This window comes from Oncorhynchus masou, chromosome 30 (genome assembly GCF_036934945.1).
Source record: "Oncorhynchus masou masou isolate Uvic2021 chromosome 30, UVic_Omas_1.1, whole genome shotgun sequence".
Taxonomy (NCBI): Eukaryota; Metazoa; Chordata; class Actinopteri; order Salmoniformes; family Salmonidae; genus Oncorhynchus; species Oncorhynchus masou.
The window spans coordinates 56,196,828-56,215,464 of record NC_088241.1 but is presented as its reverse complement, the minus strand read 5'-3'; the positions used below and the strand labels follow the sequence as shown (position 1 = coordinate 56,215,464).

The window sequence follows — 18,637 nt, the reverse complement described above, 5'->3', positions numbered from 1 at the left end:
CCTTTGTTCTCTATGAAAATGTACTCTAAATACTGTGTGACCATGTGGCATGGTCTTCTCAGGAATTTACGACCTCTTTGACCACAGCAACCAAGTTGAAGGAGGCAGGGAGAGGGGGATGGGGCTTGCTATACCTAAAGAGGTCAACGTCATGACACATTGCACAACCTTCAACGTTATGACATAATTATGTCTAATTCTGGCATATTAATTACGGTCTTTGTTAGGAAGAAATGGTCTTCCCACAGTTCGCAACGAGCCAGGCGGCCCAAACTGCTGCATATACCCTGACTCTGCTTGCACAGAACGCAAGAGAAGTTGCACAATTTCCCTAGTTAAAAGAAATTAATGTTAGCAGGCAATATGAACTAAATATGCAGGTTTAAAAATCTATACTTGTGTATTGATTAAGAAAGGCATTGATGTTTATGGTTAGGTACACATTGGTGCAATGAAAGTGCTTTTTTTTGCGAATGCGCTTATTAAATCACCTGTTTGGTGAAGTAGGCTGTGATTCAATGATAAATTAACAGGCACCGCATTGATTGTATGCAACGCAGGACAAGCTAGATAACTGCACATGGTTGATGATATTACTAGTTTAACTAGTGATTATGTTAACTTATATTTTTTAAATCAATCTTATGTTTGATGCTAGCTAACACCTTACCGTGGCTACTTGCTGCACTCGCATAACACATAGTCAGCCTACCACGCAGTCATCGTGGAGTGCAATGTAATCGGCCATAATCGGTGTCCAAAAATTACGATTACCGATTGATATGAGAACTTGAAATCGGCCCTAATGAATCAGCCATTCAGATGTTAATCGGTCGACCTCTACTGGGAATACAGATATGCATCTGTCGGTCACAAATACCTTAAGAGAAATGGGCCTCACAATGGGCCTCAGGATCTCATCACGGTATTTCTGTGCAATCAAATTGCCATTGATAAAATGCAATTGTCCGTAACTTATGCCTTCCCGTACCATAACCCCACTGCCACCATGGGGCTCTCTGTTCACAACATAGACATCAGCAAACTGCTCGCCGACACAACACCATGCACGTGGTCTGAGGTTGAGGCCAATTGGACGTACTGTCAAATTCTCTAAAATGACATTGGAGGCGGCTTATGGTAGAGAAATGAACATGACATTTTCTGCCAACAGCTCTGGTGGACATTCCTGCAGTCAGCGTGCCAATTGCTTGCTCCCTCAACTTGACAATCTGTGACATTGTGTTGTGACAGCCTTATTCTAAAAGTATGTTTATTTTATTTTTCCTCATCAATCTACACACTACCCCATAATGACAAAGAAAAAAACGGGTTAATTTTGTATTTTTTGCTAATTTATTAAAAATAAACTTTCACAAACATACACAAATATCACACAGTACTGGTCAAAAGTTTTAGACCGCCTACTCATTCAAGGGTTTTTATTTTTTCTATTTTCTACATTGTAGAATAGTGACGACATCTACTATAACACGTATGGAATCATGTAGTAACCAAAAAATGTTACATTTTATATTTGAGATTCTTCCAATAGCCACCCTATGCCTTGACAGCTTTGCACACTCTTGGCATTCTCTCAACCAGCTTCATGATGTAGTCACCTTTAATGCAATTCAATTAGCAGGTGTGCCTTAAGTTAATTTGTGGAATGTCTTTCCTTTGAGTTTGAGCCAATCCGTTGTGATGTGACAAGGTAGCGGAGGAATACAGAAGATAGCCCTATTTGGTAAAAGACCAAGTCCATATTATGGCAAGAACAGCTCACATAAGCAAAGCGAAACGAGAGTTCATTACCTTTTTAAGACATGAAGGTCAGTCAATACGGAACATTTCAAGAACTTTGAAAGTTTCTTCAAGTGCAGTTGTAAAACCCATCACATGCTATGATAAAACTGGCTCTCATGAGGAATGGAAGAACCAGAGTTATCTCTGATGCAGAGGATAAGATCATTAGTTACCAGCCTAGGAAATTGCAGCCCAAATAAATGCTTCAGAGTTCATGAAACAGACATCTCAACATCAACTGTTCAGAGGAGACTATGTGAATCAGGCCTTCATCGTTGAATTGCTGCAAAGAAACCACTACTAAAGGACTCCAATAAGAAGAGACTTGCTTGGGCCAAGAAAGACGAGCAATGGACATTAGACCAACGAGTCCAAATTTGAGATTTTTTATTCTTACTGCTGTGTCTTTGTGAGACGCAGAGTAGGTGAACAGATCTCTGCATGTGTGGTTCCCACCGTGAAGCATGGAGGAGGAGGAGGTGTGGTGGTGGTTTGCTGGTGACACTGTCTGTGATTTTATTTAGAATTCAAGGCACACTTAACCAGCGTGGTTACCACAGCATTCTGCAGCGATACACCATCCCATCTGGTTTGGGCTTATTGGGACTATAATTTGTTTTTCCACAGGACAATGACCCAACACACCTCCAGGCTTTTGTAAGGGCTATTTGACCAAGACGGAGAGTGATGGAGTGCTGCATCAGATGACCTGGTCTCTACAATCACCTGACCTCAACCCTATTGAGATGGGTTTTGGATGAGTTGGACTGCAGATTGAAAAAAAAGCAGCCAACAAGTGCTCAGCATATGTGCTAACTCCTTCAAGACTGTTGGAAAAGCATTCAAGGTGAAGTTAGTTGAGAAAATGTCAAGTGTGTGCAAAGCTGTCATCAAGGCAAAGGGTGTCTACTTTGAAGAATCTCCAACTATAACATTTTGATTTAACACTTTTTTTTTTTGGTTACCAGATTTCATATGTGCTATTTCATAGTGTGGATGTCTTCACTATTCTACAATGTAGAAAATAGTAAAAATAAATAAGTCCTTGAATGAGTATGTGTGTCCAAACTTTTGACCGCTACCGTATGTGTGTATACACCCCTCCCGTCCTTTTTGACGTCTGTGTGCTGGGGTTGTGACCTCTAGTAGAGTGGAGGGTAATCCTGCCCTTTGGCTGCTAACTGATGTGATGAGTGACCGTACAGGCCAGCCTCGACACCAGCAGCAGATGTCAACCAAAGCTCTGTGTGAATGTGTGAGTAAGAAGGTTATATCCACTAGTTTGGGGTCTTTGCGTATGGTTTTATGCCTGTCTGTGTTTTATCTTTGTGTGTTCCTCTGCACATTTAGTTGTGACATTGATATAGTGACCATACTAGCACACAAAGCCCAAGCATCTGCCCAAGCCAATGCCAGCGTTGTGTACAGAATGTTTGTCTACAGTGAGGTGAGGTATGTTACTTTGCCCTTATCCAAAGGTAGTATCAGGCTGCCAGCCTTGTGCTGTGAGTATGATGCCGTTCTGTATATGCCGGAGTGCTTCGCCCACACACACAGTGGTTATTACTCACACACTAAGTGGCGGTGCTGTGTGTAAACAGTGACGTGTTGACAGTAAAATACTGCACCACATTACCGACCGTGACTCAAGCCTGTTTGCCAGGTGGTAAAAGATTAGCCTTGGATTGGCTGCCATGTCTCATGTCAGCTTAGACTTATAGGGACAGAGGGAGACGGACACACCCAGCGAGAGTGTATGAACATTTTATGCACTCACTACCAAATTACTAAAATATAAGTGTGTGTGTGTAGGCTTGTAGGAGAACAAACCTGGGAGAATCTCAATTGCATACTCCTTGCAGCCTCGCTCCTTGCCTCCTTCTCAAACCCATTGGATGAGAGCAAGAGGTCCCTCTCTCTGACCTTCTCCAATAGGTTTGGCGAGGAGTGGGGATACGAGGAGTATGCAATTGAGATTCTCCCCACTGATCCTTATCGGTGTTTTTAAGTGGTTAGAGTTGGATCTATCATGGTCCAAATACCCCAACACCGTTGTGAAGAGGGCATGACATTTCAGCCTCCTGAGGGGGAAGAGGCAAAGATTTTGCATGGTCCCTCAGATCTTCAAAGTTCTACAGCTGCACTATCGGGAGCATCTTGATTGTCGGTGTCACCGCTTGCTATGGAACTGCTTGGCATCTGACCGCAAAGCTCGACAGAGGGCCAAGCTCTCTGCCATCCAGGACCTCTGACACCGCCTGGTATAGAGGAAGGCCCAAATAATTGTCACACTCCAAGACTGTTCTTTCTGCTACTGCAAGTGTGGAACCAACCACACCCTGAACAGCTTCTACCCCCAAGCCGTAAGAAGACTGCTAAATAACTAATCAAATGGCTACCCGGAGTAGTTTATTTATTTATTTTGCACTGATTCTATACACACACACTGGATTCTACTCTTACACTGACACCCCAATACATACACACACTACTGTACATACGCCCACACACATGCATACTGACGTCATATACACTTTCACACTCCCCACACGCTCCTATCTATCCTTTTGCCTAGTCACTTTACCCCTACCTATAGCTACCTCAAATCCCTCGTACCCCTGCACCTCGACTCTACTGGCACTCCCTGTATATAGTAATGTTATTTTATACTCTGTGTGTGTGTATGTCTCATTCACTGCATATTTATTCCTTGTCTCTATTTTATTTGTTAACTCTGCATTCAATGCAAAAGTACCTGTGAGCATTTCACTGTTAGTCTACACCTGTTGTCTGACGCGTGTGACAAATAAGATGGTGTGTGACAGTGGTTGGTAAACTAGTCACTATACTACACAACTGTTTTCAGATGGGACAATTGACAATGGGAGCAGGCCATAACCTGCTTAGACATTTTGTTAATTGTAATGTGTGATTTTTAAGCCTCAATAAATGGATGTTTACACATACTGCATTGTGGGAGAAAATAGCTTCAAAGTGTTACATTTTTCCTTTTGAGAGAAGAGCCCAGAGGGGATGGGAGAGGAATGGTAATGGGTAAAAATCATGGAAACAAATTAGGCTGAGCCGATTACCGTCACAGGCCTGTGTGGTCAGCCTGGTCTCAGACATGGTAAATGTAATTCCGGGACCATTTGTATGATCCAATTTTATTTGTCACATGCACCGACTCCATCAGGTAGACCTTACTGTCAAATGTTTACTTACGAGCCCTTAACAACAATGCTGTTCAAGAATAACAGCGAGGCTATGTGTTGGGTACCTAGTCAATGTGTGGGGGTAGAAGTTAGTGAATGTAATTTGTACATGTAGGTAGGGGTAAAGTGACTAAGCACAGACAATAAAGAGCGAGTAGCAGCAGTGTAAAAACAAAATGGGGGGGGGGGTCAATGTAAATAGTCCGGTGACCATTTGATTAATTGTTCAGCAGTCTTATGGATTAGGGGTATAAGCTGTAAAGGTGCCTTTTGGACCTACAGTGCCTTGCGAAAGTATTCGGCCCCCTTGAACTTTGCGACCTTTTGCCACATTTCAGGCTTCAAACATAAAGATATAAAACTGTATTTTTTTGTGAAGAATCAACAAAAAGTGGGACACAATCATGAAGTGGAACGACATTTATTGGATATTTCCAACTTTTTTAACAAATCAAAAACTGAAAAATTGGGCGTGCAAAATTATTCAGCCCCTTTACTTTCAGTGCAGCAAACTCTCTCCAGAAGTTCAGTGAGGATCTCTGAATGATCCAATGTTGACCTAACTGACTAATGATAAATACAATCCACCTGTGTGTAATCAAGTCTCCGTATAAATGCACCTGCACTGTGATAGTCTCATAGGTCCGTTAAAAGCGCAGAGAGCATCATGAAGAACAAGGAACACACCAGGCAGGTCCGAGATACTGTTGTGAAGAAGTTTAAAGCCGGATTTGGATTCAAAAAGATTTCCCAAGCTTTAAACATCCCAAGGAGCACTGTGCAAGCGATAATATTGAAATGGAAGGAGTATCAGACCACTGCAAATCTACCAAGACCTGGCCGTCCCTCTAAACTTTCAGCTCATACAAGGAGAAGACTGATCAGAGATGCAGCCAAGAGGCCCATGATCACTCTGGATGAACTGCAGAGATCTACAGCTGAGGTGGGAGACTCTGTCCATAGGACAACAATCAGTCGTATATTGCACAATTCTGGCCTTTATGGAAGAGTGGCAAGAAGAAAGCCATTTCTTAAAGATATCCATAAAAAGTGTTGTTTAAAGTTTGCCACAAGCCACCTGGGAGACACACCAAACATGTGGAAGAAGGTGCTCTGGTCAGATGAAACCAAAATTGAACTTTTTGGCAACAATGCAAAACGTTATGTTTGGCGTAAAAGCAACACAGCTCATCAACCTGAACACACCATCCCCACTGTCAAACATGGTGGTGGCAGCATCATGGTTTGGGCCTGCTTTTCTTCAGCAGGGACAGGGAAGATGGTTAAAATTGATGGGAAGATGGATGGAGCCAAATACAGGACCATTCTGGAAGAAAACGTGATGGAGTCTGCAAAAGACCTGAGACTGGGACGGAGATTTGTCTTCCAACAAGACAATGATCCAAAACATAAAGCAAAATCTACAATGGAATGGTTCAAAAATAAACATATCCAGGTGTTAGAATGGCCAAGTCAAAGTCCAGACCTGAATCCAATCGAGAATCTGTGGAAAGAACTGAAAACTGCTGTTCACAAATGCTCTCCATCCAACCTCACTGAGCTTGAGCTGTTTTGCAAGGAGGAATGGGAAAAAATGTCAGTCTCTCGATGTGCAAAACTGATAGAGACATACCCCAAGCGACTTACAGCTGTAATCGCAGCAAAAGGTGGCGCTACAAAGTATTAACTTAAGGGGCTGAATAATTTTGCACGCCCAATTTTTCAGTTTTTGATTTGTTAAAGTTTGAAATATCCAATAAATGTCGTTCCACTTCATGATTGTGTCCCACTTGTTGTTGATTCTTCACAAAAAAATACAGTTTTATATCTTTATGTTTGAAGCCTGAAATGTGGCAAAAGGTCGCAAAGTTCAAGGGGGCCGAATACTTTCGCAAGGCACTGTAGACCGCTTGCTGTACGGTAGCCGAGAGAACAGTCTTGGAGTCTGACAATTATTTGGGCCTTTCACTGACATGCCTAGTGTATATAGGTCCTGTATGGCAGAAAGCTTGGCCCCAGTGAGGTACTGGGCCGTACGCACTACCCTCTGTAGCGCCATACCAGGCGGTGATGCAACCAGTCAGGATGCTCTCCATGGTGCAGCTGTAGAATGTTTTGAGGATCTGGGGACCCATGACAAATCTTTTCAGTCACCTGAGAGGGGAAAGGTGTTGTCGTGCCCTCTTCACGACCTGTCTTGGTGTGTTTTGACTGTGATAGTTTGATGTGGACACCAAGGAACTTAACTCATACACTGGTATGCAAATTAGTGGGTCTAGGGTTTCCGGGATGATTGTGTTGATGTGAGACATGACCAGCCTTTCAAAGCACTTAGGCAGGGACGATGATGGTCTGCTTGAAACATGTAGGTGTTACAGGCTCAGTCAAGGAGAGGTTGAAAAATGTCAGTGAAGACACTTGTCATTTGGTCCACGCATGCTTTGAGTACACGTCCTGGTAATCCATCTGGTCCCTCGGCCTTGTGAATGTTGACACGTTTTTTAAAGGTTTTGCTCACATCGGCTACGGAAAACGTGATCACACCGGTGTCCGGAACAGCTGGTGCTCTCATGAATGCTTCAGTGTTTGCCTCGACGCTAGCATGAAAGGCATTTAGCTCGTATGGTAGGTTTGTGTCACTGGGCAGCTCGAGGCTGGTTTTCCCTTTTGTCGTCCACAATAGTTAACAAGCCCTGCCACATCCGACGAGCGTCAGAGCCAGTGTAGTGGGATTCAATCTTAGTCCTGTATTGATGCTTTGCCTGTTTGATGGTCTGACGGAGGGTATTGCGGGATTTCTTATAAGCATCCGGATTAGTGTCACTCCTTGAAGCAGCAGCTCCAGCCTTTAGCTTGGTGTGGATGTTGCCTGTAATCCATTGTTTCTGGTTGGGATATGTACGTACGGCCACTGTGGGGACTACGTTGTCGATACACTTATTGATGAAGCCGGTGACTGAGGTGGTATACTCCTCAATGCCATTGGATGAATCCCGGAACATATTCCTTACCAGACGTAGCTGTTCTGTCTTGCCGATGCATGGAAAACCCAGCCAAATGTATATCCGTGTTGTCGTTCAGCCACGACTCTGTGAAACAGAAGATATTACAGTTTTAATGTCCCGTTGGTAGGATAGTCTCGAACGGAGATCACCTAGTTTATTTTCCAGTGATTGCACGTTGCCCAATAGAACGGATGGTAGAGCTGGCTTACCCACTCCCTGACAAATTCTTACAGGGCACCCCGATATGTCACATTTGGTATGGGGGGTAGTTTTGGAGGGAAGGTAGTCTTGTGAGGCCGGTGGGCATCCAATTACGTGTTTGAGAGACTCACCTTTCTATAGAGGGGTCATAATAGTTAGTAGGCCAAACCATTCAGAAACTAGATACATTTTTGTAAGAGAACTGATTTTCAGGATGTCTCATGGTCTGATAAACACCACTCTTGCTCTGCCACCTTTCACTGCAAATGCAGAAGGGTGAGGAGGGGGGGCTCTCTGGAGACCAGTTTTGGACGGGGGTGTGTGGTGCAAGGGGATTTGAGCCAAGGCCATGCCCAGGCCTGAGTGTCCGTGTAGGTGATAGCTGGGCTGGGGTGACAGGAGGTTGAGGATATCCCTTGGTTAGATCCACATGTTACTGCAACCTGCTGAGTAGGGCCAGGCAGCAACCTACACATACTAGGCCTATACAGTTGAATTCAGAAGTTTACATACACTTAGGTTGGAGTCATTAAAAATCGTTTTTCAACCACTACACATGTCTTGTTAACAAACCATAGTTTTGGCAAGTCGGTTAGGACATCTACTTTGCGCATGACACAAGTAATTTTTCCAACAGTTGTTTATAGATCGATCATTTCACTTCTAATTCACTGTATCACAATTCCAGTGGGTCACAACAGCAAAGGACCTTGTGAAGATGCTGGAGAAAACGGGTACAAAAGTATCTATATCCACAGTAAAACTAGTCCTATATCGATAAAACCTGAAAGGCCACTCAGCAAGGAAGAAGCCACTGCTCCAAAACTGTCATAGAAAAAGCCAGACTACGGTTTGCAACTGCACATGGGGACAAAGATCCTAATTTTTGGAGAAATGTCCTCTAGTCTGATGAAACAAAAATAGAACTGTTTGTTTGGCTATAATAACCATTGTTATGTTTGGAGGAAAAAGGAGGAGGCTTGCAAGCCAAAGAACACCATCCCAACCGTGAAGCATAGCTGTGGCAGCATCATGTTGTGGGGGTACTTTGCTGCAGAAGGGACTGGTGCACTTCATAAAATAGATGGCATCATGAGGTAGGAAAATTGTGGATATATTGAAGCAACATCTCAAGACATCAGTCAAAAGGTTAAAGCATACTTCCTAAGTTGTGGCAAAATAGCTTAAGGACAGCACAGTCAAGCTATTGGAGTGGCCATCACAAAGCCCTGACCTTAATCCTATAGAGAATGTGTGGGCAGAACTGAAAAAGCGTGTGAGAGCAAGGAGGCCTACAAACCTGTCTCAGTTACACCAGCTCTGTCAGGAGGAATGGGACAAAATTCACCCAACTTATTGTGGGAAGCTTGTGGAAGGCTACCTGAACCGTTTGACCCAAGTTTAATGATTTAAAGGCAATGCTACCAAATACTAATTGAGTGTATGTAAACTTCTGACCCACTGGGAATGTGATGAAAGAAATAAAAGCTGAAATAAGTCATTTCTATTATTCTGACATTTCACATTCTTAAAATAGTGGTGATTCTAACTGACCTAAGCCAGAGAATGTTTACTAGGATTAAATGTCAGGAATTGTGAATCTGAGTTTAAATGTATTTGGATAAGGTGTATGTAAACTTCCGACTTCAACTCTATATACACATAGGATGATCTAGTATTGTCCTAGGTCTACGTTTTGTGTTAAATTTAGACAATGCTGTCTATCTTTTGGCTATAGGAATACTCTTACCCTCAGACCCAGTTGGAAGGAATGCCTGATCTGTCTCACTTTCTCTTTTTCTGTGTATGTTGTCTGTCTCTGTCTCTCTCTCTCTCTCCTCCCCCCTCTCTCTTTTCATCTCTCGTGCTTGGTAAGCCTAGAGTCAGTGGGAGTGTCTTCTGCTGCTGTCCTAATCAGCAAGCAGCTTTCCTCTATCGTCACGGTAACAAGGAGCATATTACTGGGGGAAACGAGGTGTAATTAAGTCTTAATGTTTTACCAGATGGACAACTCAACTCTGTCTGGAGCAGCATGTTCCTCTACACCAGGGCTCGCCAACCTTGTTCCTGGAGAGCTACTGCCCTGTGTGTTTTTATTCCAACCCTAATCTAGCGCACCTGATTCTGATAATTTGCTGGTTAATAAGCTGAATCAGGTTAGTTATATCTGGGGTTGGACCAAAACCCTACAGGAGGCTAGCTCTCCAGGAACAGGTTTGGAAAGCCGTGCTCTACACACAGTACAGTCTCTCACACCATATCTTTCACACACCACACAAGCCCTCTCTCCACGTGAGTGTTTGCGTGTGGGTACACAGCATGTGTGTTTTCCTGCGCCAGATGATAAACAGAGGGTGGGTGTGTGCGTGCGCACAGCCATACAGATGAGGAAACTCTTTATTCGTTTATCACAACATATCAGCAGCCTAGCAGTCCTCCGCAGATCAAAATTAACCACATGAACCTCACCTAAATGACTTTAGTAACCAGTAGGCCAACACTACCTGTATTCTTCAACTGTTGTATTTAATTTGTTACATATTTCTCTGGTGCTCTACTGTCTGTCTCGGAAGCATTAATGTTGAAACGTTTTTTTCTCCCCCTCTCCAGAGACGAGGGGCCATCTCTTATGACAGCTCAGATCAGACCGCTCTGTACATTCGTATGCTCGGTAAGTACTGCCCACTGTCACATACACATCACATACAATACAGAACAACTTATGCTAGTTACTGTTAGATCTGCCCACAGTCCCCATATTCAGAATGAACAGGCATCATCAGGCTTCTAGATTGCATCAAGGAAAGGAAGCAATTTCAGAGAGCGAGAGAGACTCCCCAGATATGACTGACCCTAGCCCCCCAACACAAGCCACTGCAGCATAGAGACAGGAGGGGGTCAGGAGACACTGTGGCCCCATCCGATGATACCCCCGGACAGGGCCAAACAGGCCGTATAGAACCCCACCCACTTTGCCAAAGCACAGTGCCCACACCACTAGAGAGATCTTCAACTACCAACTTACCAAACTCCTGGGCCAGACTTCACTCAATCATATGACCTACTGAAGACATGAGTCTTCAGTAAAGACTTAAACCTAACCTAGAAGTAACAAAAGCATGGATACATTTTTCTGCATCATTTTTGGACAGAAAGTTTCTGATTTTTGCAATGTTACATAGATTAAAAAAAGCTGTCCTTGAAACAGTCTTGATATGTTTGTCAAAGAGAGATCAGGGTCCAGAGTAACGCCGTGGTCCTTCAGTTTTATTTGATACGACTGTACAACCATCAAGATTAATTGTCAGATTCAACAGAAGATCTCTTTGTTTCTTGGGACCTAGAACAAGCATCTCTGTTTTGTCTTGAGTTTAAAAGTAGAAGGTTTGCAGCCATCCACTTCCTTATTTCTGAAACACAGGTTTCTAGGGAGGGCAATTTTGGGGCTTCACCACGTTTCATTGAAATGTACAGCTGTGTGTCATCCGCAGTAGTTTAGTTGGAATAGGGTCCAGTGTGCAGCTTGAAGGTTTAGAGGCCATGATTAATTTCATTGTGTCAAGAGATATAGTATTAAAACACTTGAGTGTCTCCCTTGATCCTAGGTCTTGGCAGAGTTGTGCAAACTAAGGACAACTGAGCTTTGGAGGAATAAGCAGATTTAAAGAGGAGTCTGTAATTTGCTTTCTAATGATCATGATCTTTTCCTCAAAGAAGTTCATTAATTTATTACTGCTGAAGTGAAAGCCATCCTCTCTTGGGGAATGCTGCTTTTTAGTTAGCTTTGCGACAGTATCAAAAATAAATTTCGGCTTGTTCTTATTTTCCTCAAGTTGGAAAAAAAATAGGATGATCGAGCAGCAGTAAGGGCTCTTCGATACTGCACCGTACTGTCTTTCCAAGCTAGTCGGAAGACTTCCCGTTTGGTGGAGCAGCAGTGAGGGCTCTTCGATACTGCACCGTACTGTCTTTCCAAGCTAGTCGGAAGACTTCCCGTTTGGTGGAGCAGCAGTGAGGGCTCTTCGATACTGCACCGTACTGTCTTTCCAAGCTAGTCGGAAGACTTCCCGTTTGGTGGAGCAGCAGTGAGGGCTCTTCGATACTGCACAGTACTGTCTTTCCAAGCTAGTCGGAAGACTTCCCGTTTGGTGGAGCAGCAGTGAGGGCTCTTCGATACTGCACAGTACTGTCTTTCCAAGCTAGTCGGAAGACTTCCCGTTTGGTGGAGCAGCAGTGAGGGCTCTTCGATACTGCACAGTACTGTCTTTCCAAGCTAGTCGGAAGACTTCCCGTTTGGTGTTTTGCCATTTCGGGTCCAATTTTCTGGAAGCTTGCTTCAGAGCTCGGGTATTTTCTGTGTACCAGGGAGCTAGTTTCTTATGACAAATGTTTTTAGTTTTTAGTGGTGCAACTGCATCTAGGGTATTGCGCAAGGTCAAATTGAGTTCCTTAGGTGGTTAACTGATTTGTGTCCTCTGACGTCCTTGGGTAGGCAGAGGGAGTCTGGAAGGGCATCAAGGAATCTTTGGGTTGTCTGAGAATTTATAGCAATACTTTTGATTCTCCTTGGTTGGGGTCTGAGCAGATTATTTGTTGCGATTGCAAATGTAATAAAATGGTAGTCCGATAGTCCAGGATTATGAGGAAAAACATTAAGAGCCACAGCATTTATTCCATGGGACAAAACTAGGTCCAGAGTATGACTGCAACAGTGAGTTGGTCCAGAGACATGTTGAATAAAACCCACCGAGTCGATGATGGCTCCAAGTCTAATACTGCGGGTAATGGAGTCGCCAATGACTAGGGTTTTCAATTTGTCAGAGCTAATGGTGGGAGGCTTTGGCGTCTCAGACCCCATAACAGGGGGAGTAGAGACAAAAGAAGGCTCGGCCTCAGACTCGCTGCTTAATGGGGAAAACCAGTTGAAAGTTTCTGTCGGCTGAATGAGCGACACCGGTTGAGCATTCCTACAGCATTTCCCTCCAGAAGCCATGAGAAAGTTGTCCGGCTGCAGGGACCGTGCGAGGGGATTTATACTAACGTTACTATCTGTACTTACTGGTGGCACAGACGCTGTTTCATCCTTTCCTACACTGAAATAACCCTTGCCTAACGATTGCGCCTGAAGCTGGGCTTGCAGCACAGCTATCCTCGCCGTAAGGCGATCGTTCTCCTGTATATTATGAGTACAGTTAGAAGGCATCATGTTAATGTTACTACTTAGCTTCGGCTGTTGGAGGTCCTGACGAACCACGTCCAGATAAAGCATCCGGAGTGAAAAAGTTGAATGAAAAAAAAGGTTGAGTGAGGGAAAAACTAAAAATATAAACGGTAATCAGAAAGTAAAACCAGTAAAGTTGTCAGGTAGCAAAGTAAGGTTGGCAACAAAACGCACAGCAACTCTTGACTTCAATTCGGGATAACCGGTACCACAAAAGTGGCTCACCTTTTTTAGTCTGGTATATTTCTATGGCAACGAATCCTTCAGAACAAACCTGTTCCGGGGCAGGCTAACTCCATTTATCCTGAATGAAGTCTCTGAGCTGTGAGTTGAGGACCAATTAAGTAATTTTCCTCCCTCTTATCAAAGATTCTCTCATCCCCTACATTTGAGGAAGATGACTGATTTAAATATTTGATTAATCAAATGTTTTTTTTGGCCTTAAATGATTTTAAACTGCCTATCATATTACACATAAGTAATCAGAATGGATTAGAAACTTCCTTCAGAGTAAGACTTTATGACTTAAGAAAATTATGGGTGGGAAAAGACTGCCTTAACAATAAGTAATCTAGTAAAGATGGCCCTTCTAAAAGCTTATTTCACACCATAGCCTGCTGAATTTTTTTTTGGCACAACTTAAAATGTCACTGACTCGCCCACGGATTTATGTTTCAGCATTGTCTCCGTGAAGAGTTTGGCGTTTGACTAACCATGTGCGACATGCACACGCAGTTACAAGCCTGCTCGAGTTGGCGTCAGGTGGATGAGCATATCCACCGTTGTAGTATGGTTAAAGCCTGAACTGGAATGTGAAGCTAACTGAAGCTGGCTAGCTTTAGAAAATCCTGAGTAGATCTAGCGTTCTTCGTAGTATACCCCTCAGGTCAATCCCTGGTCCCTTTTGATAATCTCACCATCACATAAGGCTTAAGTCATGAATGTGTCCATCCAGGTCAACTGTTGGTTCACAGTATTAAGCCTTTGAATTTTTCTATCAGATTTTCTGAGGCAGAGATCTAATTTTGTGTCCTGCTGGGCCCATGGGCCTCTGGAATGTTCTAGACCCTCTGTATGGATGCCAGGAGTCCACTCTACTGAGTCCAGTGTGGGTGCTTGTCTGTGTGGTTGTTGTTTGTAACAGTCTCTCCTGTCTTGTTGGTATGTACCATGAGACTGGCTAGCTGAAAGCTATGATCCCTTACTAATGTCACTTGTTAAATCCAATTCAATCAGTTTAGATGAAGGGGAGAAGACAGGTTAAAGAAGGATGTTTAAGCCTTGATACATGGATTGTGTATATGTGCCATTCAGAGGGTGAATGGGCAAGACTAATATGTTCTTGCCCATACCTGGTGCTAGGTGCCTGGCACCGGTTTTAGTGTGTAAAGAACTGCAATGCTGCTGGGTTTTTCACACTCGTGTGTATCAAGAATGGTCCACCAACCAAAGGACATAACTGTGCGACGCATTGGAGTCAACATGGGCTAAGGGAAAAAGGTGGGGCAACAAAATTTTAGGAATATATATATATATTGTTATGGGAGATTATATACAGTAAACAGGACCCAGAGATTTCTCTGATCATGTGACCTGACCAGGTAATACTCTGGGGCCTGCAGAGAGGAAGCGGCAAAGCATGACTGTCCAAAAATCTATCCGCTCAAAAATACAGTGAAGCAGAGGAAGTGGGGATTTTTTGGCATGGAGGTTAGTGAGTGTCAAATATGAGCCCGCGGAGAGAAGCATGAGATTGAGTGAAGTTCAAACTTTTACAGTTTTCCCGTCTTAGTGTAAACTATCAACGTTTCACTCTACTGTGGGAATTGTGATCGAATCAATGCAATAGTAACCATTTTCAATGCAATATACCGAATCAAAACGAAATATGCTACATTTAGTATGTAAAACTAACTGTGAAAGATCTTTTCTTGTAGGCAGAGCGCATTGGAGTAGGATTTTATTGCATTGACAGGCCCATACTCTACACATACTGGTGCGCCATAACCAATCAGAGCTGCAGTAGGCCTATATGCAAACAGCTGTTGCCAAATATGGATCTGTGCCATTCACTTTGAACTGGATTGTGTTTAGGCTACAGCATGAGCGGTTGCGAGTAGATGTGCTTGTTTTGAGATTAGTCCATAGTTTAGTCCATTAGTTATAGCTAATTTTATTAGTCCTATAGCTCATCTTGTCAACAATGGGGGGAGTGGTTGTTTCCTACAAGAGCACAAAACGTGTGCATTTCTATCCATCTTTGAAAAGCGAGTCAAGTAAAGAGGTTTTTATATCTTAAAATGGAAGTGTTGTATTTCGAGACGGTCTTGAATACGCTTAGTAGCCAATCGGCAGAGCGTAGCATAATTTCTGTGATAATGAATTGTATTTTGTAAAGTGGTTTCTTGCATCAAACAACATTTTCAGTCATACCCTTGACTGAAGGACAAGTGGATAAACAAAACAGGCTAATGTCAAGCCCTGCATGTTTGTATTTGACAAAAGTTCCATATTAGCCTTGTGTTTTTCTCTATTGTTTTTGACGGTAGGCCACTCTGGTAGGCCTACATTATGATCAAATTGCCACTGTTTGCTACTTGGCCACTGTTAAAACTGTAACTTAAAGCGGGTACAGCCTCAGTGTTCACAGTAAACGCACGATGGAAGTTACACAGAATTTTCACAAAGTTTCAGGTCTGCTGAGCGCAAACTTGAATTTGCTCAATGCCTGCCGAGAATGACCCCGCCTCCTCCCTCATTTGCAGACATTTATTCCCATTGCTCGAGCAGTCCAGTCCCTTATCTTATCAGTGTATATAGGGTGTCTAATCAAAAACGCATCTTTTGACCAATGTGTCAAATATGATGTAAATTGTGTAGATACTCCTTTGAGAAAGCGACGAGGTTTGCACCACTGGTTATCATAATCCATACAGAGGTTAATGGAGTTGTATTAACCCTTGTAGGATGGCCAAAATTATGGTGACTAAATCAACGGAAGATGGAGGAGAATAAAAAGTGGTACAAAATCTGGACAGTAGCATTGTCCTAACAAACTGCCAAACACACTGTGAAGTCCTATAGAGAAGACAGACCTAATCATGTGGATTGGAGCTATATTGGATATAACTACACGATTTAAGAGTTCTTAAGTTGTTTTAGGGCATCTGTGATCAACAGATGCATATCTGTATTCCCAGTCATGTGAAATCCATAGATTAGAGCCGAATGAATTTATTTCAGTTGACTGATGTCTTTATATGAACTAACTCAGTAAAAATTTTGAAATTGTTGCATGTTGCATTGATATTTTTGTTCAAAACATGAAATTACTACATGTCATGTCTCAAAATCAATATCTATCTTACCCCTGTATTGTCTTCCCGATTCCCGTAGAAAGATGACAAGTTCTGGTGGATGGATTATCTTGGCAAATTTGTGCATAACTTGTGATAAATAAGATTTTTGTGCATATGGAACATTTATGGGATTATGTATTTCAGCTCATGACACATGGGACCAACTCTTTACATTTTTGTGGAGTACAGGTTTTTCATATTCATGTGAAATTCCTGTTCTTTTTCAAAGATTTCTCACAAAAAGCTTATCTCTGTTACATGTCAATGGTACACTGAGCGTGCCGCAAGCTTTTTATTTTCAATTTCTTTTACATCTAATTCAGCTCGTAATTTAGCTTTTTGAAACCTGCAATTTTGCAGACGAGCTTCACAGCATGTCTTTAAAAGCCGCTGCAAGCTCTGCTTATTATCATCGGATGTATTAGGTTACGAAATCCGACTTTTTGGATATAATGTTGATATGTTATTTAAATATTGATAATTTATTCAGAACATGAAGAATCATATTTTGTCTTGGTAAAATGTATTTTATAACATAAGTGAAATTTCATCACCAAAGTGTGTTTTCACCCACTTTGGACAGAGGTGGGTGGACACCCTATAGTATATAGATAATCTTTGTTGATTCCTGCCTGGTGGAAGCCATTATGGTTCATACTGCAAATGAGTTTGTGATAACCTTGAATACACTACACATTTGCATTTCCTGCTGCGCAGGACATTTCCTGGAACAACAGGGTGATCAAATTTGGATCTTACACCTGTAGTATTTTTAGATAAAATGTTGGAAGATGAAGCTCTATTAAAAACCCAAAACGATTACTGACCTCACACTAGTTAAAAAAAATCTGAAGACAATCTAAATCATTAGCTATTTTGCTTCAGCATGAAGCTTAATTCAACAACTTAACAATTGATTTACTGCTGCTAGCTTTCCCCTGTTTATCTCTGGCTCTAGTATTAGGCCTACTTTGAGAGCATGCGTTTGTGTGGACTCTGGATATTACAGTTTTTGTTAAGAGGTGCAGCAGGATCCCAGTTTAGGACATGCTGGCTATTTGCCAGGGCCTGTGAAAAGTTCCTAGGCCAGTCAGATCTGTTGCTGTGTTGTCATACAGTGGGTTTAAGAACATTTGAGTGTAGAGGTCAGGACACATGGGTAATCAACGGTCTGACCCGTATCCCCCCCCAGCTCAAGGCCCGTTGGCACGCAGAATGGAAAACCTTAACTCTCTGCATCTCATCTCATCACACACACACACACACACACACACACACACACACACACACACACACACACACACACACACACACACACACACACAATTACTTGCCATTGCATCTGTGTGAGAAAGTGGAAGAGTTTAATCTGTGAATGCTGTGTAAACTATATGTAATGTTACCATCCATTACTTTCTTTAATGGTAATTCCCAGTTTTACTATTTTGCAAGGGGCTTTTGTTATATTCAAACAGCTGTTCCCAAGTAAGTTGCAAGCTGGTGGGAGAGAGACTGTACAGTACTGTATGCCTGATTTGATCTAATGTACAAATCAGTATTGAAGAGCTGCATTAGTCTGACATTACTGCTGAATGACTCATATAGAAGACTAGTATTGACTGGGTTGCCTGGGAAAGTGCCATAGTACCATAACGATACTGTCAGCGCTCGCCTCGAGTATAACGCACTAACCTGTCTACTCTACTGTGTTACTGTAGGTTCCTCTGCTGCTCCTAGCCTGTCTAGCTACTAACACTAGGGTTATGTGCCTGGCATGGCATTGCATGCTCAGCTGTCAGCTTTTCCTTGCTCTTTTAGGCTGTGTTAACA

At 42.7% G+C, this 18,637-nt stretch overlaps 1 protein-coding gene across 2 annotated transcripts in view; it reads left to right on the top strand.

Moving 5' to 3' along the window:
* Positions 1 to 18,637, top strand: part of LOC135522839 (high affinity 3',5'-cyclic-AMP phosphodiesterase 7A-like) — a 40,179-nt gene that overhangs the window by 9,949 nt on the left and 11,593 nt on the right. For both annotated transcript variants that reach the window (XM_064949470.1, XM_064949469.1), the window contains exon 2: positions 10,838 to 10,898. In XM_064949470.1, coding sequence (XP_064805542.1) covers positions 10,838 to 10,898 — 61 coding nt within the window. The remainder of the gene's footprint in view (positions 1 to 10,837; positions 10,899 to 18,637) is intronic.